The sequence below is a fragment of the Oncorhynchus mykiss genome, chromosome 5, assembly GCF_013265735.2.
Source record: "Oncorhynchus mykiss isolate Arlee chromosome 5, USDA_OmykA_1.1, whole genome shotgun sequence".
NCBI classification, from domain to species: domain Eukaryota; kingdom Metazoa; phylum Chordata; class Actinopteri; order Salmoniformes; family Salmonidae; genus Oncorhynchus; species Oncorhynchus mykiss.
Genome location: NC_048569.1, coordinates 45377142 through 45401021, shown reverse-complemented (window position 1 = coordinate 45401021; position 23880 = coordinate 45377142). Strand labels below are relative to the sequence as shown.

Genomic DNA, 23880 nt, shown 5'->3' with positions numbered 1-23880 from the left:
TGATTGGATAGACGTCTCGCTAACATATTGCATGAGGGACCTCTGGGACTCATGGCGGGCTGGAGGGCGGGGCCGTTGACGACGACAGCTGTCTTCGAGACGGAGTGTGTGCGAGACGGAGTGTGTGTTTGACAACGAGGTGGGATAAACCGAGCATGTGCTACGAGACGGTGTGTGTGTCACAGCGAGGTAGCTGAAACTCATTAGTCTCATGCAGGGCCATTGTGCTGCAGCGACGTCTCATTCACCAAGTAATCAGTGTGTGTGTGTGTGTGTGTGTGTGTGTGTGTGTGTGTGTGTGTGTGTGTGTGTATTTGTGTGTAAGTAGAATTATCAGCTTGGTCCCCATGCCTGTGTCTAATATAAAAGCCCACAAGCCCATCATGAGGCTAGCCTAGCTAGCTTGTAAAGGTTGTATCAGATTATAAAGGCAACAGATTCACCTGCAGTGTGGGGAGGGGCAACACCTACAGTACACCTTTGTGGCCCTAAAACCCGGGTTCCTGCAGCTTTTATTGGTGTTTTATAGTGTTTTATAACTGTTATGGCTCACATTAGAAACACCTCATAAACTCTACTACTGGGAGCCTGTTAAACACAGCACTGCACAGAGCAGGAAGACACACACACACAAACAAACACTGTGATATAATATTAGAATGTATGAATGGAGACTAATGGTAGAGCAGGATAATTGACCTCCGCTATGCATTCTGTATCACGCCTCTGGAATTGCACACACACACACACACACACACACACACACACACACACACACACACACACACTTCATTTATAAAAGGAAAAACACTAACACAGCATGTGCACCCAAATAGGGATGGAATGAAAAGGTTGCAGTGTTACTCCTGATTAGAACAAAAATTCCGTTGACCTTTGTGGAAGCAGTCCCGTTTCTGTCCTGCCTTCGTCGTCTGGAAAATGTCACCGTGTAATTAGGATGGAGTTTGCTACTTCTGTTCTGCTGTGGCAGCGATTTCTAGAGGATTGATAGGAGGCGAGATGTCATCCTCTCTGCTACTCTAAAGGTCAGGACACAAGCAGTGTTTGGGTGAGGAGAATTGAGTAAAACATGTGTACTTGATGGTGATAAAATAAAATGACGTAAAGTCGTTGATTAATACTGAATCTAAATAGGTCGCGAATGTTATGGAGCAGATAAGATGTCAAAACATGTCTTGCTAAACTTGTCATACTTGTTAGGCTACACCAAATGGCACGAACGGAGTGGATATCGATATACAAAGGGATTTGATGTGGAGCAGAGGAGCCATGTTTTTATTTCAAATACAGTGCCTTGCGAAAGTATTCGGCCCCCTTGAACTTTGCGACCTTTTGCCACATTTCAGGCTTCAAACATAAAGATATAAAACTGTATTTTTTTGTGAAGAATCAACAACAAGTGGGACACAATCATGAAGTGGAACGACATTTATTGGATATTTCAAACTTTTTTAACAAATCAAAAACTGAAAAATTGGGCGTGCAAAATTATTCAGCCCCTTTACTTTCAGTGCAGCAAACTCTCTCCAGAAGTTCAGTGAGGATCTCTGAATGATCCAATGTTGACCTAAATGACTAATGATGATAAATACAATCCACCTGTGTGTAATCAAGTCTCCGTATAAATGCACCTGCACTGTGATAGTCTCAGAGGTCCGTTAAAAGCGCAGAGAGCATCACGAAGAACAAGGAACACACCAGGCAGGTCCGAGATACTGTTGTGAAGAAGTTTAAAGCCGGATTTGGATACAAAAAGATTTCCTAAGCTTTAAACATCCCAAGGAGCACTGTGCAAGCGATAATATTGAAATGGAAGGAGTATCAGACCACTGCAAATCTACCAAGACCTGGCCGTCCCTCTAAACTTTCAGCTCATACAAGGAGAAGACTGATCAGAGGTGCAGCCAAGAGGCCCATGATCACTTTGGATGAACTGCAGAGATCTACAGCTGAGGTGGGAGACTCTGTCCATAGGACAACAATCAGTCGTATATTGCACAAATCTGGCCTTTATGAAAGAGTGGCAAGAAGAAAGCCATTTCTTAAAGATATCCATAAAAAGTGTCGTTTAAAGTTTGCCACAAGCCACCTGGGAGACACACCAAACATGTGGAAGAAGGTGCTCTGGTCAGATGAAACCAAAATTGAACTTTTTGGCAACAATGCAAAACGAAATGTTTGGCGTAAAAGCAACACAGCTGAACACACCATCCCCACTGTCAAACATGGTGGTGGCAGCATCATGGTTTGGGCCTGCTTTTCTTCAGCAGGGACAGGGAAGATGGTTAAAATTGATGGGAAGATGGATGGAGCCAAATACAGGACCATTCTGGAAGAAAACCTGATGGAGTCTGCAAAAGACCTGAGACTGGGACGGAGATTTGTCTTCCAACAAGACAATGATCCAAAACATAAAGCAAAATCTACAATGGAATGGTTCAAAAATAAACATATCCAGGTGTTAGAATGGCCAAGTCAAAGTCCAGACCTGAATCCAATCGAGAATCTGTGGAAAGAACTGAAAACTGCTGTTCTCAAATGCTCTCCATCCAACCTCACTGAGCTCGAGCTGTTTTGCAAGGAGGAATGGGAAAAAAATTTCAGTCTCTCGATGTGCAAAACTGATAGAGACATACCCCAAGCGACTTACAGCTGTAATCGCAGCAAAAGGTGGCGCTACAAAGTATTAACTTAAGGGGGCTGAATAATTTTGCACGCCCAATTTTTCAGTTTTTGATTTGTTAAAAAAGTTTGAAATATCCAATAAATGTCGTTCCACTTCATGATTGTGTCCCACTTGTTGTTGATTCTTCACAAAAAAATACAGTTTTATATCTTTATGTTTGAAGCCTGAAATGTGGCAAAAGGTCGCAAAGTTCAAGGGGGCCGAATACTTTCGCAAGGCACTGTAAATGTATTTTCCTACGAGCACTGCCTTTGCTACTTGATTTAGGGAAAATGTATGTACGTACGAATGGCGATTGTGATATGTGGTTGTCTCACCCAGCTATCTTAAGATGAATGCACCAATTGTAAGTCGCTCTAGATAAGAGCGTCTGCTAAATGACTAAAGTGTAGACATGTATGTAGCCTCGCTACTGTTATTTTTTTAAAATTTTATTTTGTCTTTTTACTGTTGTTTTTATTTCTTTACCTACCTATTGTTCATCTAATACTTTTTTGCACTGTTGGTTAGAGCCTGTAAGTAAGCATTTCACTGTTCACTACACCTGTTGTATGCAGCGCGCATGTGACAAATAAACTTTGATTTGATTTGGGGTGAGTGGAGCAGTGGTCTAAGGCACTGCATCACGGTGCTACCTGTGCCACTAGAGATTCTGGGTTCGAGTCCAGGTTATGTCGCAGCCGGCCGCGACCGGGAGACCCATGGGGTGGCACATAGTTGGCCCAGCGTCGTCCGGGTTATGGGAGGGTTTGGCCGGCAGGATGTCCTTGTCCCATCGCGCACTAGCGACTCTTGTGGCTGGCCGGGTGCGGTGCACACTGACACGGTTGCCAGGTGTACGGTGTTTCCTCCGACACATTGGTGCAGCTGGCTTCCGGGTTAAGTGGGCATTGTGTCAAGGAGCAGTGCGGCTTGGTTGGGTTGTGTTTTGGAGGAGGCACGGCTCTCGACCTTCGCCTCTCCTGAGTCCATACGGGAGTTTCAGTGGTGAGACAAGACTATAACTACCAATTGGATACCACGGGGGGGGGGGGGGGGGGGGGGGGGTGAATATATGATGATAATAATAAAATGTAGAGATGTGAATTTGAAATAGATAAGAGAATGGGGCCAGTTCCCCCAGCACTGCTGTTCCCTCCTCCCCCTTAGCAGTGCGGGAGAATCAGGGGGAGGCTGAGAGCTGGTTGCTTGATTGAATTAGATGAGGTGGGGGAGTCAGGGAGGTTAGGATGCAATTGAATTCGACTTGATTGAGGATGGTTAGGAGAGGGGGCAGACAGTGTGAGGTGCTGGGGTCGCTGCCATCAGATGGAGGCTGTCATTGGCTTTAAATTGATTTCCCACCCATAAGGATGATACATGTGCTGGCAGTGCCTTCAGAAAGTATTCATACCCCTCGACTTATTCCACATTTTGTTGAGTTACATCTTGAATTCAAAATGGATTCAATTGTTGTTGTTTTTCTCACCCATCTACACACACACTAATGTTTTTAGACAGAGTTTAAAAAATAAAAAGGAATATCTCATTTACGTAAATATTCACAACCCTGAGTCAATACTTTGTAGAAGCACATTTGGCAGTGATTACAGCTGTGAGTCTTTCTGGGTAATTTTCTAAGCGCTTTCCACACCTGGATTGTGCAAGATTTGATTATATATATTATACTTTTCAAAAACATAATGATGGTGTTGGAGTCGTGCCTGGACACGCAGTCGGGGGTGAACAGGGAGTACAGGAGGGGACTAAGCACGTACCCCTGAGGGGCCCCCGTGGTGAGGATCAGCATGGCAGATGTGTTGTTGCCTACCCTTACCACCTAGGGTAGTCCAGGATCCAGTTGCAGAGGGAGGTGCTTAATGCCAAAGCAGCAACTACTCTTCCTGGGGTCCAAACAAATGAAGGCAATCATGTTTGCGATAAGATAGTAAAGTAAAACTGCAAAACATATTACAAAGAAATGAACTTTATGTCCTGAATACAAAGCGGTATATTTGGGGCAAATCCAACACATCACTGAGTACCAGTATTCATATTGTGTTACTGTGAGTGGGCCAGTGATGCAAAATCTCAATTTAATTCATTTTAAATTCTAGGTTTAACACGAAAAAAATGTGGAAAAAAGTCAAGAGATGTGAATACTTTCTGAAGTTATTAACCACACACACACACACACACACACACACACACACACACACACACACACACACACACACACACAGACTGAGAGATCAAAGTGTTGCCAGACGTTGTAATGCTGGCTGCGTCTCCCCGGCACTGCTCTAGGAGATAGTTCAGTTTGACAGGGGTGTGGTGAGAGGTGTGTGTAAGCGTGCAAATGGAATTCAAGTTGCCAGTAGTGGCCTCTCCATAGTGAACTACAATACGGCCGGTTGCAGGGAGCAGCAGCACAGGGCATGGTGAGAACACACACACACACACGGCACAGGACAGGGTGTGAACAGAGCAGAGCAGACAGGGCTGTTAGAGGATATGTTACCTGGGCAGACGTTTGTTTGGCCATCCGTTGAAGCTGAGGTGAGTTTGATTGATTAAAGTTTAATCTGCTGCTGAATGCTTTTCTCCAGAGGTGCCCTTGGAACTACTAACAAGACTGGCTGTGTTTGCAAGAAATAGAAAATAGAGAAATAGTTTGGAAACAGAGGGGTGTGTTTGTATGTGTGTGTGTGTGTGTGTGTGTGTGTGTGTGTGTGAACTGTTCATTGTGTTTCTAACTCACTCTCCTTCCATCCTCCTCTCTCTCTCCCTCTTATCTATCTTCCTCTCTTTTTCTTTACCTCTTCTCTCCCCCCCTAAAGAGGTCCTTCCGTTCGTTCGGTAATGATGACCGTCACGTCATGGCCAAACACTCCACCATCTACCCATCGTCGTCTGAACTGGAGGCGGTCCAGACCCTGGTGTCCACCGTGGAGGGTGCCCTTAAACACGTCTCTGATTGGATAGACCAGAGCAATGTCCAATCGGTGCAGAGTAACAGCCAGGCAGACGCAGCAGCCGGCCAGACAGACGGCCAGCCGAACCCCACAGACAGCACAATGACAGAGGACGGTAGTGCTGACCATGACGACGACCTTAACGACGACCCCGACGTTAGTCCCAGCGCCAGCCCAGATGACTGCACAGACAGCAGCAGCAGGTGGGGTTCCCGACTGATGCACGCTGCGATATAGGTCTCTGGTGTTCTGTTGCGTGTCTGCCAGGTCGACAGTCATTTTGTATTGGCTATTTTCTATTTCCAGATATTGGGAAATGTTGAGCCTTGATGTTATGGAATTCAATTTACGACTTGACATTTATCTGTTTTCTCTAATAACTCATGTAGTAGTACAGTTTATGTAGTTTAGGTAGTTAGTTGGTTAGTTAACCTATCCGATGTTTTAAGTGTAACCCTGTTGTCCTCAGGGAGCCCGGTGGAGGTGTGCTGTGTGGGGTGATGAGGATCGGCCTGGTGGCTAAAGGGCTCCTCATCAAACAGGACATGGATCTGGAGCTGGTGCTGATGTGTAGAGAGAAACCCACTGATGCACTGCTGTGCACTGTCTGTGACAACCTGCCCCTGCAGATACAAGTAAGAGATATGAGAGAGACGGACGCAAACAAACACGAAAATGAAAAGCAAAAACTTTGATAAATGCAATTGTTTCCGGCCAAATTGATGGCAGGAAAAAACGATCCCTTTTTGGTTACTACATGATTCCATATTTGTTATTTCATAATATTTGATGTCTTCACTATTATTCTACAATGTATATTTTCAAAGAAGAGCCAAATCTGTTTCACCATAATGAGATGCAAGTTTCAAATCTATTTATTATAACATATGTTTGTAAACTTACCATTCAAAAGTATGATTGAGTGTCCATATAGCTTGATATTGATAGTTGATAATTGATAGTACCTTGATATTTGCATTGCTTCTAAGTCAACCTCAAATTGTTTACTGACAGACCAGCTATCTTCGAGTAGACAAAATAATATTTTTTATTCGTTAATGGAAATATCACTCGATGTAATACATTTGGCCCTCGTGCTTATCAGTCTATGGATTCATTTGCTAAATGTAGTGGAATTTAATTGTGTGTATTTTCGTTAGTCGTCATGCATCTTATGTATCACTTGCTCACAGCGTACCTATTTTGAGGGGAATATCACTTATCAGACGGCACACGAGCTGCTACTGCAGCTCCCCAATCAGCTCGTTGCTACCGGAGTGAAACGTGGGCTTTTATAAGCTCCGTCATTGCGGAACAATTCTAAACGCAATCGCGTGTTTAAAAAAAAAACGTTGTGACCGCGATTAAGAGCTACTCTTTTTGTTTCTCAGCTGGTAATTGAAGCGCCTCTCCCATTCGCCATTCAGGTGCATAGACGAATTGAAGCGCCTCTCCCATTCGCCATTCAGGTGCATAGGCAACAGTCGGCAGGCTACATCAGCGCGTCACCCATCATTTTGCAATGTGAGCTGGAAGCAGTATGCATCTACTTAAGTGATTTGCAACCTGAACTTTTTACTTCATATTGTGAGGAGCGTCTTTCTTACCTTGTTTCAAAGTAGCCTATTAAAAATCTGACCATAGAAATGCGCAGGCAATTCTTTTATAAAGACTTCTTCGTATGCCATTGAAAACAGGATTTCTCTCCTGTTCTACTGGTTTTCAAATCAACTTTATTTCGTTGTCCAGAAGCCGAAGGCACAATCCTAGTTATATTAGCTACATCTTTAGATTCTCCCACTTTTTACGTTTCTACCTGAGAGTTTCATCTCTGTCATGTATTTAACCGCTCGCATCAGGTGTGCTGTTTAGAATCGTGTTCTTCTGTGAATTGCATTTTGGCAAATGTTTGAAAATTATGTTTTATTACAGGAGTTGCATGTTCTGTTAAGATGAATTACCATAATTTAAATGTGATTTCTCTCATTCTAAGCACAGCGGGTGGATGCCCTAATGGGTTATATGCACCCAATGCAAATGAGTCCGGTAAATTTCTCAAATGGCCAGTAAATTAAAATCTTCCCGGTCACGTTGTCCGGCGCCACGGAAACCCTGACACACACACACACACACACACACACACTGCTCTGTGCTATGGAACCCATTCATTCAGCAGTCTGTACTATATTGGACTCGTGTATTCTCCACCTGTAGATAGGAGACACTCGGTGCCTGTGCGCAGAAGGTCTGGCTAGATCGGGTTTTGTAATGCCTGACCCAACCTCTCCTCATAGTGCAGTCGTCGTGGAGAGGGCAGCAACAGAACCCAGGAGACGAGAGGCTACGGTTCTATATATAATCTGCTACCATGTGTAATTAATATAGGACTGTCAGCCAGGAGGTTTCCTAATTAGTCAAACACAGATATGGCAGCAGAGGTATTCACCCGCGCACGGATACACACACACACGTGGTCACGGCACGAGCACAAACACACACACGCGCGCATGCGCGGTGGCAACGGAAAACACAAACACATGCTTGCGTGAGCATACATCTAGTTCAATGGTTAACCTTAGCTACATGAACTGGTATACTCATAGGAAGTGTCACGGTATACTTCCTAATCCTCAACACAATATTATTTTTCTTTCTTTATTTCACGTTATTTAACCAGGTAGGCCATTTGAGAACAAGTTCTCATTTACAACTGGCCAAGATAAAGCAAGATGATCCCTGGCCAAGATAAAGAAAAGCAGTGTGACACAAACAACACAGACTTACACATGGGATAAATAAATGAACAGTCAAAAACACAGTAGAACAATCTGTGTACAGTGTGTGCAAATGTAGTAAGATTAGGGAGGTAAGGCAATAAATAGGCCATAGTGGCGAAATAATTAGAATTTAGCAATTAAACACTGGAGTGATAGATAGTGCAGAAGATGAATGTGCAAGTATAGATACTGGCGTGCAAAGGAGCAAAAAAAAAAATAAATAAACAATATGGGGATGAGGTAGTTGGGAGGGCTATTTACAGATTGGCTGTGTACAGGTACAGTGATCGGTAAGCTGCTCCGACAGCTTTATGCTTAAAGTTAGTGAGGGAGATATAAGACTCCAGCTTCAGTGATTTTTGCAATTTGTTCCAGTCATTGGCAGCAGAGAACTGGAAGGAAAGGCGGCCAAGGAGGAGTTGGCTTTGGGGATGACCAGTGAAATATACCTGCTGGAGCACGTGCTACGAGTGGGTGCTGCTATGGTGACCAGTGAGCTGTGATAAGGCGGGGCTTTACCTAGCAAAGACTTTTATAGATGATCTGGAGCAAGTGGGTTTGGTGCCGAATATGAAGCGAGGGCCAGCCAACGAGAGTATACAGGGCACAGTGGTGGGTAGTATATGGGGCTTTGGTGACAAAATGGATGGCACTGTGATAGACTACATCCAATTTGCTGAGTAGAGTGTTGGAGGCTATTTTGTAAATGACATCGCCGAAGTCAAGGATCGGTAGGATAGTCAGTTTTACGAGGGTATATTTGGCAGCATGAGTGAAGGATGCTTTGTTGTGAAATAGGAAGCTTATTCTGGATTTAATTTTGGATTGGACATGCTTAATGTAAGTCTGGAAGGAGAGTTTACAGTCTAACCAGACACCTAGGTATTTGTAGTTGTCCACGTATTCTAAGTCAGAACCGTTCAGAGTAGTGATGCTAGACTGGCGGGCAGGTGTGGGCAGCGATCGGTTGAAGAGCATGCATTTAGTTTTACTTGCATTTAAGAGCAGTTGGAGGCCACTGAAGGAGTGTTGTATGGCATTGAAGCTTATCTGGAGGTTTGTTAACACAGCGTCCAAAGAAGTGCCAGAAGTATACAGAAGGGTGTTGTCTGCATAGAGGTGGATCAGAGAATCACCAGCAGCAAGAGCAACATCATTGATGTATACAGAGAAAAGAGTCGGCCCGAGAATTTAACCCTGTGGCACCCCCTTCGAGACTGCCAGCGGTCCAGACAACATTTCGATTTGACACACTGAACTCTATCTGAGAAGTAGTTGGTGAACAAGGCAAGGCAGTCATTTGAGAAACCAAAGCTGTTGAGTCTTCCGATAAGAATGCGGTGATTGACAGAGTCGAAAGCCTTGGCCAGGTTGATGTAGAAGGCTGCACGGTATTGTCTTTTATCGATGATGGTTATAATATCGTTTAGTACCTTGAGCGTGGCTGAGGTGCACCCATGACCCGCTCGGAAACCAGATTGCGTAGCGGAGAAGGTACGGTGGGATTCGAAATGGTTGGTGATCTGTTTGTTAATTTAAAGAGGCTGCGAATTTTTGCAGCTTTTTGTTAAAAATCGCGCAACATTTCAACGTCCTGCTACTCATGCCAGGAATATAGTATATCCATATGATTAGTATGTGTGGATAGAAAACACTCTGAAGTTTATAAAACTGGTTAAATCATGTCTGTGACAGGAAAAATCCCAAGGAAAACTGTTCACAAAAAATCCCCCCAAAATATCCCTCCGCCAGTCTCTGTATTGTCTATGGCAAGGGAAAATAGATAGGGCCCAGTTTACAATGCCTACAGCTTCCACACGATGTCACCAGTACTGTCAATTGATTTAATTGTCAATTGACTGTCAATTAAATTTATCCTTGGTAAAATGAGGAATAGGCACTTCCTGTCGTCGAGTACACCAGAGGAAGTTATGAAAGAGAGAATATGGACCACGATTTCAAAACGTGCTGCTATTGAATACAGATCGCCCCGTGATCAATTTGATCGATTATTAACGTTTACTAATACCTAAAGTTGGATTACAAAAGTAGTTTGAAGTGTTTTGTCACAGTTTATAGGCAACTTTTTTAATTTAAAAAAATGACGTTGCGTTTTGGAACGGTGCTTTTTCATGGATCAGACGGGCTTCATAAATGGACATTTTGGGTATACATGGACGGATTTAATCGAAAAAAAAGACCCAATTGTGATGTTTATGGGACATATAGGAGTGCCAACAAAGAAGCTCGTCAAAGGTAATGAATGTTTTATATTTTATTTCTGCGTTTTGTGTAGCGCCGGCTACGCTAATTATTTTGTTTACGTCCCCTTTGGGTATTTCGGGGGTTGCATGCTATCAGATAATAGCTTCTCATGCTTTCGCCGAAAAGCATTTAAAAAATCTGACATGTTGGCTAGATTCACAACGAGTGTAGCTTTAATTGAGTACCCTGCATGTGTGTTTTAATGAAAGTTTGAGTTGTATCGAGTACTATTAGTTGTCACTCTGAAATTTCCACTGATGTTGATCCCTGTACAGGGACAGCAGCCGTAAAAGGTTTTAACTTGGCTTTCGAAGACCTTAGAAAGGCAGGGAAGGATAGAAATAGGTCTGTAACAGTTTGGGTCAAGAGTGTCTCCCCCTTCGAAGAGGGGGATGACCGCGGCAGCTTTCCAATCTAGGGATCTCAGACGATACTAAAGAGAGGTTGAACAGGCTAGTAATATAGGGGTTGCAATAGAAAGAGAGGGTCCAGATTTGTGGCGGCAGGGTAGCCTAGTGGTTAGAGCGTTGTCGTGCGTTATCGTGGATTTATCGGTGGTGACAGTGTTTCCTAGCCTCAGTGCAGTGGGCAGCTGTGAGGAGGTGCGCTAATTCTCCATGGACTTTACAGTGTCCCAGAACTTTTTGGAGTTTGTGCTACAGGATGCAAATTTCTGTTTAAAAAAGCTTGCCTTTGTTTCCTGACTGCCTGTGTATATATGGCCTCATATAGCTTGGTGTAGAGTTCATAGTATACCAATAGCAGCATTTTCTTGGCCTTGGTTTAAATTGAGGCCTACATTTCCATGTTAGCACATGCTCATAGCCATATCAGAGATACATTTTGGCTTGTTTTCCCATATGTCAGTGGAATGTTGTGTGAAACTTGTGGGACATTTATGGTTCTGTCTTTTTACCCCAAGCCCTTTCCCATCTCCTCTCTCCCCCTCTTCCATGGCCCCCTCTCCCTCCCTCTCTTCTCTTGCCGGCCCCCTCCATGTTAAATAGCCGGTCAGAGAGGCATCCAGCGTCATGAGTGGGAGTCAGCATCCCAGTGCTTTAGATCACATTGTAATGGATTGCAGATTGGTCCTGTGTGGCTCGCTGCACAGTTAAACAGCCAACACACTAGCTATGTATCCTTGAGGTTGTGTGTGTGTTTTTTTATGTATCTTTGGTAGTGTATTTGCGTGTGTCTTTATGTCTGTGCGCGGGTTTATGATTCTTTGTGTGTGTGTGTGTGTGTATCAGTGTGTATGGCTGTCTGAGTGCTGCTGACACTCTAAAATTCATCATCTGATCTTAAGCCGGATCACTGGGGCCAGAGGTAATTGATTTCCCTTGTATGAGAGGAGAATTAATAAAAAGGACTAACACACACACACACACACACACACACACACACACACACACACACACACACACACACACACACACACACACACACACACACACAATCGTAATTGTGTGTGTGTGTGTGGGAAGAATGCATAAAAAGGACATGCACATTGTAATTGTGTGGCTGGCATTAATACAAGGGATTATAGCGACAGAACTAGCTTTCAGCCTCTACATCAAACAATGTTGTTTTCAATCAGGGCCCTTTTTTCTTTCTTTCTTTTTATTCTCCCCCTCGCTCTCTCTTCTCATAATCTGCTTTGTAAATGCATTGTCTGTGTGTGTGTGTGTGTAATGCACTGTTGGTGATTTGGCTTGCTCTTAACGGCTTGCACAGCCTGGACTGAGACCAGCTGAGATTGTCATGACCCAAGCCATGGGTCAAGTGCAGTTTGTCCTGGCTGTGACCTTTAACGCCTGCTGTTATTGACCTCTGACCCCTAACAGAAGTTAACCGAAGACAAGTATGAGGTGCAACGCTGTGTGCCAGAGGCAGCCATCTTGGTGTGTAGTACGACAGAGCCAAAACTCACCCTGAAGGTCACCCTCACCTCCCCGCAGATGAGAGAGGACAGCGACACGGACGAACAAGGTACCACAATCACATCTGTTTCACTGTTGTTTTTGTGTTTATGTGTGTCTTTTTCTCTTCCAACGGAGGTAGTGAAATGGGGTTAAGGGGGAAATAAAATGAGTTGGTCTTTACATGGACATAGAGGGGGGAGGTATTGAGGTGTGTAGGTTTGCATACGCATGTTTGTGCGCACATCTGTGTGTATGATTTATGCTACTGCAGAGAGCAGCAGCACTAGTGTTGTTAGCAGGACTCCACTGGGACACAGTAAGCTTTGAAAATATATCCATGGCCCTCTCCCAAAGCTACACCCATATTCCAATCCTCCTGCCTTGGGGAGACAATACATGGATAAGACAAGATGCCATATTCCCTCGACACTAACTCTTCATCAAACTTGCGCACAGTGTGCACGTATAGTGCCTTGCAAAAGTATTCATCCCGCTTGGTGTTTTTCCTATTTTGTTGCATTACAACCTGTAATTTAAATACATTTTTATTTGTATTTCATGTAGTGGACATACACAAAATAGTCCAAATTGGGGAAGTGAAATGAAAAATAAAAAATAAAAATACGGAAAAGTGGTGCGTGCATATGTATTCACCCCCTTTGCTATGAAGCCCCTAAATAAGATCTGGTGCAACCAATTACCTTCAGAAGTCACATAATTAGTTAAATAAAGTCCACCTGTGTGCTATCTAAGTGTCACATGATCTCAGCATATATACACCTGTTTCCAAAAGGACCCAGCGTCTGCAACACTACTAAGCAAGTGGCATCACCAAGCAAGTGGCACCATGAAGACCAAGGAGCTCTCCAAACAGGTCAGGGACAAAGTTGTGGAGAAGTACAGATCAGGGTTGGGTTATAAAAAAAATATCAAACACTTTGAACATCCCACAGAGCGCCATTAAAACATGGAAAGAATATGGCACCACAGCAAACCTGCCAAGAGAGGGCCGTCCACCAAAACTCACCGACCAGGCAAGGAGGGCATTAATCAGAGAGGCAACAAAGAGACCAAAGATAACTCTGAAGGAGCTGCAAAGGTCCACAGTATCTGTCTATAGGACCACTTTAAGCCATACATTCCACAGAGCTGGGCTTTATGGAAGAGACTCCCCAAACATATGGAAGAAGGAACTCTGGTCAGAGGAGACTAACACTATGTCTGGCGCAAACCCTACACCACTCATCACCCCGAGAACACCACCCCACATTGAAGCATGGTGGTGGCAGCATCATGCTGTGTGGATGTATTTCATCAGCAAGGACTGGGAAACTGGTCAGAATTGAAGGAGTGATGGATGCACTAAATACAGGAAATTCTTGAGGGAAACTGTTTCAGTCTTCCAGAGATTTGAGACTGGGAAGGAGGTTCACCTTCTAGCAGGACAATGACCCTACGCATACTGCTAAAGCAACACATGAGTGGTTTAAGGGGAAACATTTAAATGTCTTTGAATGGCCTAGTCAAAGCCCAGACCTCAATCCAATTGAGAATCTGTGGTATGACTTAAAGATTGCTGTACACCAGTGGCACCCATCCAACTTGAAGGAGCTGTAGCAGTTTTGCCTTGAAGAATGGGCAACAATCCCAGTGGCTAGATGTGCCAAGCTTATAGAGACATACCCCAAGAGACTTGCAGCTGTAATTTCTGCAAAAGGTGGCTCTACAAAGTATTGACTTTGGGGGGTCAATAGTTATGCACGCTCAAGTTTACATTTTTTTGTTTGTTATTTCTTATCAAATCACATACACATGGTTAGCAAATGTTAATGCGGGTGTAGCGAAATGCTTGAGCTTCTAGTTGCGACCATGCAGTAATATCTAACAAGTAATCTAACCTAACAATTTCACAACAACTACCTTATACACACAAGTGTAAAGGAATGAATAAGAATATGTACATAAAAATATATGAATGAGCGATGGCCGAACGGCAAAGGCAAGATGCAGTAGATCTTGCCTATGCTGTTTGACCATCACTCATTCATATATTTTTGTTTCACAATGAAAATTATTTTGCATCTTGAAAGTGGTAGGCATGTTGTGCACATCAAATGATACAAACCTTCCCAAAAAACTTTTTTTATTCCAGGTTGTAAGGCTACAAAATAGGAAAAATGCCAAGGTGGGGGAATTCTTTCGCAAGCCACTGTACACACACACACACACACACACACACGCACGTGTAACAGTATAACTTTAAACCGTCCCCTCGCCCATACCCGGGCGCAAACCAAGGACCCTCTGCACACATCAACAACAGTCACCCACAAAGCATTGTTACCCATCACTCCACAAAAGCCGCGGCCCTTGCAGAGCAAGGGGAACTACTACTTCAAGGTCTTAGAGCAAGTGACGTCACCGATTGAAACGCTATTTAGCTCGCACCACCGCTAACTAAGCTAGCCGTTTCACATCCGTTACACACGCACACACAGACCACTCTGTAACATAAAGTCATTTATCCAGCAGTCTGGGCCATATTAGTCACAAATCTGTAATGACGTGCTTTCCTAAAAGCCAGAAGAAAAGTGGTAAACATAGTCGCGGTCATAGTGATTCTTCACCCTACTATGCTGCCTCAGCAGCCCTGTAGCATGTATCATGGTCAACACCAACACTCTACATTTTACCCATGGGCCTCTCTTGATTAACCAAACAGCCAGAGGACTGGGAGAAGGAAAATCGAGTCAAATTTGATTTGTCACATGCGCCGAATACAACACCGTGAAATGTTTACTTTACAAGCCCTTAACCAACAGTGTAGACCTTACTGTGAAATGCTTACTTTACAAGCCCTTAACCAACAGTGTAGACCTTACTGTGAAATGCTTACTTTACAAGCCCTTAACCAACAGTGTAGACCTTACTGTGAAATGCTTACTTTACAAGCCCTTAACCAACAGTGTAGACCTTACTGTGAAATGCTTACTTTACAAGCCCTTAACCAACAGTGTAGACCTTACTGTGGAATGCTTACTTTACAAGCCCTTAACCAACAGTGTAGACCTTACTGTGAAATGCTTACTTTACAAGCCCTTAACCAACAGTGTAGACCTTACTGTGAAATGCTTACTTTACAAGCCCTTAACCAACAGTGTAGACCTTACTGTGAAATGCTTACTTTACAAGCCCTTAACCAACAGTGTAGACCTTACTGTGAAATGCTTACTTTACAAGCCCTTAACCAACAGTGTAGACCTTACTGTGAAATGCTTACTTTACAAGCCCTTAACCAACAGTGTAGACCTTACTGTGAAATGCTTACTTTACAAGCCCTTAACCAACAGTGTAGACCTTACTGTGAAATGCTTACTTTACAAGCCCTTAACCAACAGTGTAGACCTTACTGTGAAATGCTTACTTTACAAGCCCTTAACCAACAGTGTAGACCTTACTGTGAAATGCTTACTTTACAAGCCCTTAACCAACAGTGTAGACCTTACTGTGAAATGCTTACTTTACAAGCCCTTAACCAACAGTGTAGACCTTACTGTGAAATGCTTACTTTACAAGCCCTTAACCAACAGTGTAGACCTTACTGTGAAATGCTTACTTTACAAGCCCTTAACCAACAATGCAGGTCAAGAAATGGAGTTGATCAAATATTTACTAAATAAACGAAAGTTTACACAATTTTATCAATCAAAAAGTAACACAATAAATGTACATAAGAATAACGAGGCGATATACAGGGTGTACCGGTACTGAGTCAATGTGCAGGGGTACAGGATAGTCAAGGTAATTTGTAAAGTGACTATGCATAGATAATAAACAGCAAGTAGCAGCATTGTAAAAACAAAGGGGGGGGGGGGGGGGGGGGGGGGGGGGGGGCTGCTATGTAGATAGTCCAGGTGGCCATTTGATTAGTTGTTCAGCAGTCTTATGGCTTGGGGGTAGATGCTGTTAAAAAGCCTTTTGGTCCTAGACTTGGCGCCCCGGTACCGCTTGCCCGTGCGGTAGCAGAGAGAACAGTCTATGACTTGGGTGACTGGAGTCTTTGACAATTTTTTTGGGGGCTGGGACAGGGAGACGGGACAGGGCAGAGTCGGAGCCCCACCCTAGAATACACATGTTCTCTCTGCAGATAAGACACCACCGTCTATCTTTCTACCACTTTCCTCTGTCTATCTTCTCTCCCTGTCTGTTTAACGGTCTATTTTCCCCGGGTCCTCACTAACCCTTGACTGAGTAAGATGAGGTTCGCGTGAGACCAAAGAAACCATACAGAAAAGGCCGGGGTGAAAATAACACAGATCTGATCGACACCCAGCCACCACATTCCTTTCTTTCTCATCATCACATTCTCCATCTCTTTCACATACCTGGGTAGTTTGTCACTTTGAGACTGTTCACTGTAAAGTGATGTTGTGAGAGCCGAAACATTGCTAAACAACATCCCTCAAAAGGGGTTATAAAATGGCAGCCGTTCCTGTCCTATCTCTCCTCCTCTGTCGGTGGTAGCCTACTGGTGGGGGGAGTGTGGCGTGTTGGTGTAATTGGGAAGAGGAGATGGGCGTGAGGTAGGGGTTTGCATCCCAAATCACACTCGAATCCCTATGGGCCCTGGTCAAAAGTAGTGCACTATATAGGGAATAGGGTGCTGTTTGGAACACAGAGAGGGAGGGAGAGGGAGACATCTAGACCCCGACAAAATCAATAGCGGAGGCAGGAACGCACCCATCCATCGTGGTGCTGGTCCAGCTTGCTCGACAGTAAGGTCTGAGTGAGAGATGAGAGATGACACGGGGGCGGCTGTAGATCAAGGGGAACTATCCCTCCCCCCGTACCGGTTGTATTTCCGGCGAGAGACTAGCGGGTCAGTCAAGGGCCCTGTCGCAGTGAGGAACGGCTCAGTGTCCCACAGCAACTCGCTGGCAACAGGAACTCATCACAGCAATTGGTATGAACACAGGCTAGGTGTCTGTCTGTAAACAGTGTGTCTGTACACAGTCTGTACAGTACATAGCTTAAAGAATAAGGCCGTCTCCAGAGTCTAGTACCGTTGCATTACAAGATGAGGCACGACACTCTCTCCATTCGAATTAGCGATTAAACAAATTGCAGTGTTTTGGTCTCAGCAGACCTTCGTTCAACATGTATCTACGGGTGTGATATCGCCCGCTGTGCCTTGCCTGGATGGTCATTTGTACGAGCCCACCATCAGTCCCAGTGGTGTCCGTACTCCGCTAAAAAGAGCGTGGCCATTTCAAAAGTGGAATATTGCCCATTCTGGATGGCACGCCGCGTTGAGAGCCACTCCATTTCAATAGATACCGAGGCTGTATATATTCCTTTAAGATCGATAGGCAATGCTTTATGTATCCTATTAGGCAGCGTCTTATGGAACCTATTACGGTGCAGAATGTATCCATTTCAAGTTTCAATAAGTGCTCTTTCTGACACCGCTTTCTGACCCGTAATGGAATTATAAATTATACTACTGCTCTCTTATTTTGTGTTCAGATCAATGTATAGATTTCACAATTGTGCCGTAATGTAATTCATAATCAATCATTCATGTGAAGGAGGTTCGTGATTTATTTTGAACCAGATGAGATGCTGCAAAACAAACCTTGAATTTGTTTGCGCTTCCTGTTGGATAAACCGGTATTTGTCAGTGTCGGTTGGAGCACTGAAAGTCAGTATCAAAGAGCCATTCATAACCTCAGCCAGAGCTCGTTGTGTAGCTGAGTCGGGTGGTCTGACGGAGGAGAGATGATGTGAGAGAGAGAGAGAGAGAGAGAGAGAGGGTTAGAGAGAGATTTGGGGGAGAGGGAAGGAGAAGAGAGGAATGAGTGAAATTAACCTGTGTAATGCCTTGAGTGGCCCCATATAGCGATGCTAAATTATTGTCCTCAATCCACACCGAGGGTAGAGGAGCTGGTGCAGTAGCTGTGTAGCTGAGAGTGTTGGAATAGTTGAATGGCGGGAGAGATAACCGATACGGGATAGAAAAATAACAGGCTACTTTATTCATCCATACGAGTCGCCTTGTTTTTCCCTGCTCCATACTCAGTGTACTAAAGCTGGTACAGTACCTGGGGGTGCTGTATGATAAGTAGCAGGACAAATACTGCTGATGTTATGATTAGCTTTAGGTCTGTTTTTATCTTCTCTGCACTCGTCTAGCTATGGGCCAGTTTCTCTGGGACATTGAGTACAGAGTGTGCTGCGGCTATTTCGCCTGCTCTCTGCTTCATGGAGGCATTGTAATAATCCACTCCAGAAGCAGCTGGGTACAGACACAAACACAAACACAAACACACACACACACACACAAGGATTCCCATTGCTGACCTGCTGCTTCAAATCAAATCAAATTGTGTTAGTCACATGCGCCGAAGGCAACAGTGAAATGCTTACTTACAAGCCCCTAACCAACAATGCAGTTAAAAAAATATGAATAAGAAATAAAAGGAACAAGTCATTTAAAGAGCAGCAGTAAAATAACAATAGCGAGACCATATACAGGGGGTACCGGTACAGAGTCCATGTGCGGTGGCACCGGTTAGTCGAGGTAATTGAGGTAATATGTGCATGTAGGTAGAGTTATTAAAGTGACTATGCATAGATAATACAGTGGCTTGCAAAAGTATTCACCCCCTTGGCATTTTCCCTAAATTGTTGCCTTACAACCTGGAATTAAAATGGATTTTTGAGGGGTTTGTATCATTTGATTTACACAATGTGCCTACCACTTTGAAGATGCAAAATATTTTTGGGGGGTGAAACAAACAAGAAATAAGACAAAAAAATTTAAAACTTGAGCGTGCATATCTATTCATCCACCCAAAGTCAATACTTTGTAGAGCCACCTTTTGTAGAAATTACAGCTGCAAGTCTATTAGTGTGTCTCTATAAGCTTGGCACATCTAGCCACTGGGATTATTGCCCATTCTTCAAGGCAAAACTGCTACAGCTCCTTCAAGTTGGATTGGTTCCACTGGTGTACAGCAATCTTTAAGTCATACCACAGATTCGCAATTGGATTGAGTTCTGGGCTTTGACTAGGCCATTCCAAGACATTTAAATGTTTCCCCTTAAACCACATGAGTGTTGCTTCAGCAGTATGCTTAGGGTCATTGTCCTGCTGGAAGGTGAACCTCCGTCTCCCAGTCTCAAATCTCTTGAAGACTGAAACAGTTTCCCTCAAGAATTTCCCTGTATTTAGCACCATCCATCGTTCCTTCAATTCTGACCAGTTTCCCAGTCCCTGCCGATGAAAAACATCCACACAGCATGATGCTGCCACCACCATGCTTCACTGTGGGATGGTGTTCTCGGGGTGATGAGAGGTGTTGGGTTTGCACCAGACATAGTGTTTTCCTTGATGGCCAAAAAGCTCAATTTTAGTCTCATCTAACCAGAGTTCCTTCTTCCATATGTTTGGGGAGTCTCCCACATGCCTTTTGGCAAACACCAAACGTGTTTGCTTATTTTTTTCTTTAAGCAATGGCTTTTTTTTGGCCACTCTTCCGTAAAGCCCAACTATATGGAGTGTATGGCTTAAAATCGTCCTATGGACAGATACTCCAATCTCCGCTGTGGACCTTTGCAGTTCCTTCAGGCTTATCTTTGGTCTCTTTGTTGCCTCTCTGATTACTGCCCTCCTTGCCTGGTCTGTGAGTTTTGATGGGCGGCCCTCTCTTGGCAGGTTTGTTGTGGTGCCACATTCTTTCAATTTTTTTATATTGGATTTAATGGTGCTCCGTGGGATGTTCAAAGTTTTGGATATTATTTTATAACCCAACCCTGATCTGCACTTCTCCACAACTTTGTCCCTGACCTGTTTGGAGAGCACCTTGGTCTTCATGGTGCCACTTGCTTGGTGATGCCCCTTGCTTAGTAGTGTTGCAGACTCTGGGGCCTTTCGGGAACAGGTGTAAATATGCTGAGATCATGTGACACTTAGATCGCACACTGGTGGACTTTATTTAACAAATTATGTGACTTCTGAAGGTAATTGGTTGCACCGTATCTTATTTAGGGGCTTCATAGCAAAGTGGGTGAATACATATGCACGCACCACTTTTGGAAACAAGTTATTTTTTTCATTTTACTTCACCAATTTGGACTATTTTGTGTATGTCCCTTACATGAAATCCAAATAAAAATGTATTTAAATTACAGGTTGTAATGCAACAAAATAGGAAAAACGCCAAGGGGGATGAATACTTTGCAAGGCACTGTAACAGAGGGTAGTAGTGGCGTAAAAGAGAGGGTGGGGGGGCAATGCAAATAGTCTGGGTAGCCATTTGATTAGATGTTTAGGAGTCTCATGGCTTGGGGGTAGAAGCTGTTTAGAAGCCTCTTGGACCTAGACTTGGTGCCACATGCCATGCGGTAGCAGAGAGAACAGTCTGTGACTAGGGTGGCTGGAGTCTTTGACAAGTTTTAGGGCCTTCCTCTGACACCGCCTGATATAGAGGTCCTGGATGGCAGGACGCTTGGCCCCAGGGATGTACTGGGCTGTCCACACTACCCTCTGTAGTGCCTTGCGGTCGGAGGCCGGGCAGTTGCCATACCAGGCAGTGATGCAACCAGTCAGGATGCTTGAGTGCATGGAGAGGAATGGAGTGGAGTTTACTAATGTGCTCATTGTAATGAGATATTCTGAAATCACAATGTAAGATACGTGCTTTTGTCTTATCATAATAACCCTAACTTTGCCTGGCATCCTAGACACATTTTTTCTGATCATATATATAGATGTCCAGGAAATATGGGTGTCAGGAAAAAAATGAAAATTATTGAGAATATTTATTTGACATTGTTCTGGAAATGTGGAAAAAAAAGATACTTGAGAAGGAATGGAAGTTCTAACTATCTGAACAACTCCTCAGCCAATCGTTCGCTGTACTCCTGACAGAACTTTGCCGTGGTCAACGTGTGTGTCCCTCTGTCGCGTGTGTGTGTTTCCCAATTCCAAATGGACCCCTATTGCAGAGACGTAAGCGATATGCTGAAAACGTACACTTGCCTACACCTCTCCAACCCTCCGAGATCAAATGTCTTGGAGGTATGGGCTATGGTTCCATTTGAGATTAGGAATGTATGTGTCTGGGAGTGTTTGGGATCGACTATATTGCACTCAGCGACCGCAGACTGACTGTTCTACAATGAGTGGTCAGTCAAAGAGTAGTCCGTCAGTAGTGGATATACAGTCCATCTCAAACACACACTTCGGTGTGTGTGTGTTCTACTTTATACTATATATATATATCCCATTCTTATTTCACCAGTGGAGGGTGTTGAGCTGACAGACCCGGCAGACATGCTGGACAGGCACAGATGCCTGGTGGCCCTGGCGGCTCTGCGACATGCCAAATGGTTCCAGGTTGGCTCTCAGTTCTACTTCACCTCTCCATTGTCATTGTAGCCTTATGATCACGTGAAAATGAATGAATGAATGAATCAAATCACTTAATAAAAATACAGAATTGATTTGAAACGGCAGCTATCTGCCAACTATAATTGAAAACATTCATATGATTAAATTTTTTTTAATCTATTTCTCTCATTCAAAAATGACTCATTCATCGAATCTCTCAATCATGCCCTGTGTAGTATAATAGCCTACATACAGAGAGAGAGAGATTATTGTAAGGCTACAAAAGCAATTGCTACACTTTTTGTTTCTTTTGGCTGTTTCGAAACCTGCCTGACTGTCATTTATGTCAAAGCTTCCCTCAAAATAATGTATCCTCTTTCAACCAAACCTTTATTTGCAGACTCGAACGAATATTCCTCAAGTGAATAATTCAACCCCTTTTCTAGTGACAGTCTGTAAAGCATTGTTCTAAACCAAATCAAATCTCGCGTTAGCTAAATATGAATGTGTGTCTATTGCACTCTCCTGGTAGTGTGTGTATGCTTCAGTGTTACCTTCCCTCTCTTCTCCGACTCCAGGCCAGAGTAAATGGGTTGAAGTCGTGTGTCATCATCCTCAGGATCCTGAGAGACATGTGCAATAGACGACCAGCCTGGGAGCCGCTGAAAGGATGGGTAAGTCAGTCTCTGTCTGTCTGTACTGTAGTTCGCTCACCTAGCTTATTTCCATTTGTCCTGTGAAAATACACTGTATTAGAAAAATAATCAACTCCAGCACACTGGTATAGTTGGATACTCCACAAACAATGTGTAACGTGTATCTCAGACTAAACATGTACTGGTGTCTCAGACTACATATACACTGGTATTTCAGACTAAACATATATTAGTGTCTCAGACTAAACATATATTAGTGTCTCACACTAAATATATATTAGTGTCTCAGACTAAACATATATTAGTGTCTCACACTAAATATATATTAGTATCTCAGACTAAACATATATTAGTGTCTCACACTAAACATATATTAGTATCTCAGACTAAACATTTATTAGTGTCTCAGACCAAACAAATACTGGTGTCTCAGACTAAACATAAATTAGTGTCTCAGACTAAACAGAAATTAGTGTCTCAGACCAAACATAAATTAGTGTCTCAGACTAAACATAAATTAGTGTCTCAGACCAAACATATACTGGTGTTTCAGACTAAACATAAATTAGTGTCTCAGACTAAACATAAATTAGTGTCTCAGACTAAACATATATTAGTGTCTCAGACCAAACATATACTGGTGTCTCAGACTAAACATATATTAGTGTCTCAGACTAAACATATATTAGTGTCTCAGACTAAACATATACTGGTGTCTCAGACTAAACATATATTAGTGTCTCAGACTAAACATATACTGGTGTCTCAGACTAAACATATATTAGTGTCTCAGACTAAACATATATTAGTGTCTCAGACCAAACATATACTGGTGTCTCAGACTAAACATATATTAGTGTCTCAGACTAAACATAAATTAGTGTCTCAGACCAAACATAAATTAGTGTCTCAGACTAAACATATACTGGTGTCTCAGACTAAACATATACTGGTGTCTCAGACTAAACATATATAAGTGTCTCCAGACCAAACATAAAATGGTTTCTCAGACCAAACATATATAAGTGTCTCAGACCAAACATATAAAACTGTCTCAGACCAAACATATAATGGTGTCTCAGACCAAACATATAATGGTGTCTCAGACCAAACATATAAAACTGTCTCAGACCAAACATATAAAACTGTCTCAGACCAAACATATACTGATTTCTCAGACCAAACATATAAAACTGTCTCAGACC

The 23880-nt window shown here is 43.4% G+C and overlaps 1 protein-coding gene across 5 annotated transcripts in view; it reads left to right on the top strand.

Annotated features, from left to right (window-relative positions):
* The window catches only part of LOC110523936 (spermatid perinuclear RNA-binding protein), a 129413-nt gene that overhangs the window by 71030 nt on the left and 34503 nt on the right, over positions 1-23880 (top strand). For 3 of the 5 annotated variants that reach the window (XM_021603094.2, XM_021603093.2, XM_021603091.2), the window contains 5 exons: positions 5527-5864; positions 6131-6296; positions 12548-12692; positions 21931-22025; positions 22598-22693. In XM_021603094.2, the coding sequence (XP_021458769.2) occupies positions 5527-5864; positions 6131-6296; positions 12548-12692; positions 21931-22025; positions 22598-22693 (840 nt within the window). Of the gene's footprint in view, positions 1-5128; positions 5246-5526; positions 5865-6130; positions 6297-12547; positions 12693-21930; positions 22026-22597; positions 22694-23880 lie in introns of those variants that run through there. The other 2 variants (XM_036977667.1, XM_036977668.1) reach the window with 2 other exon arrangements.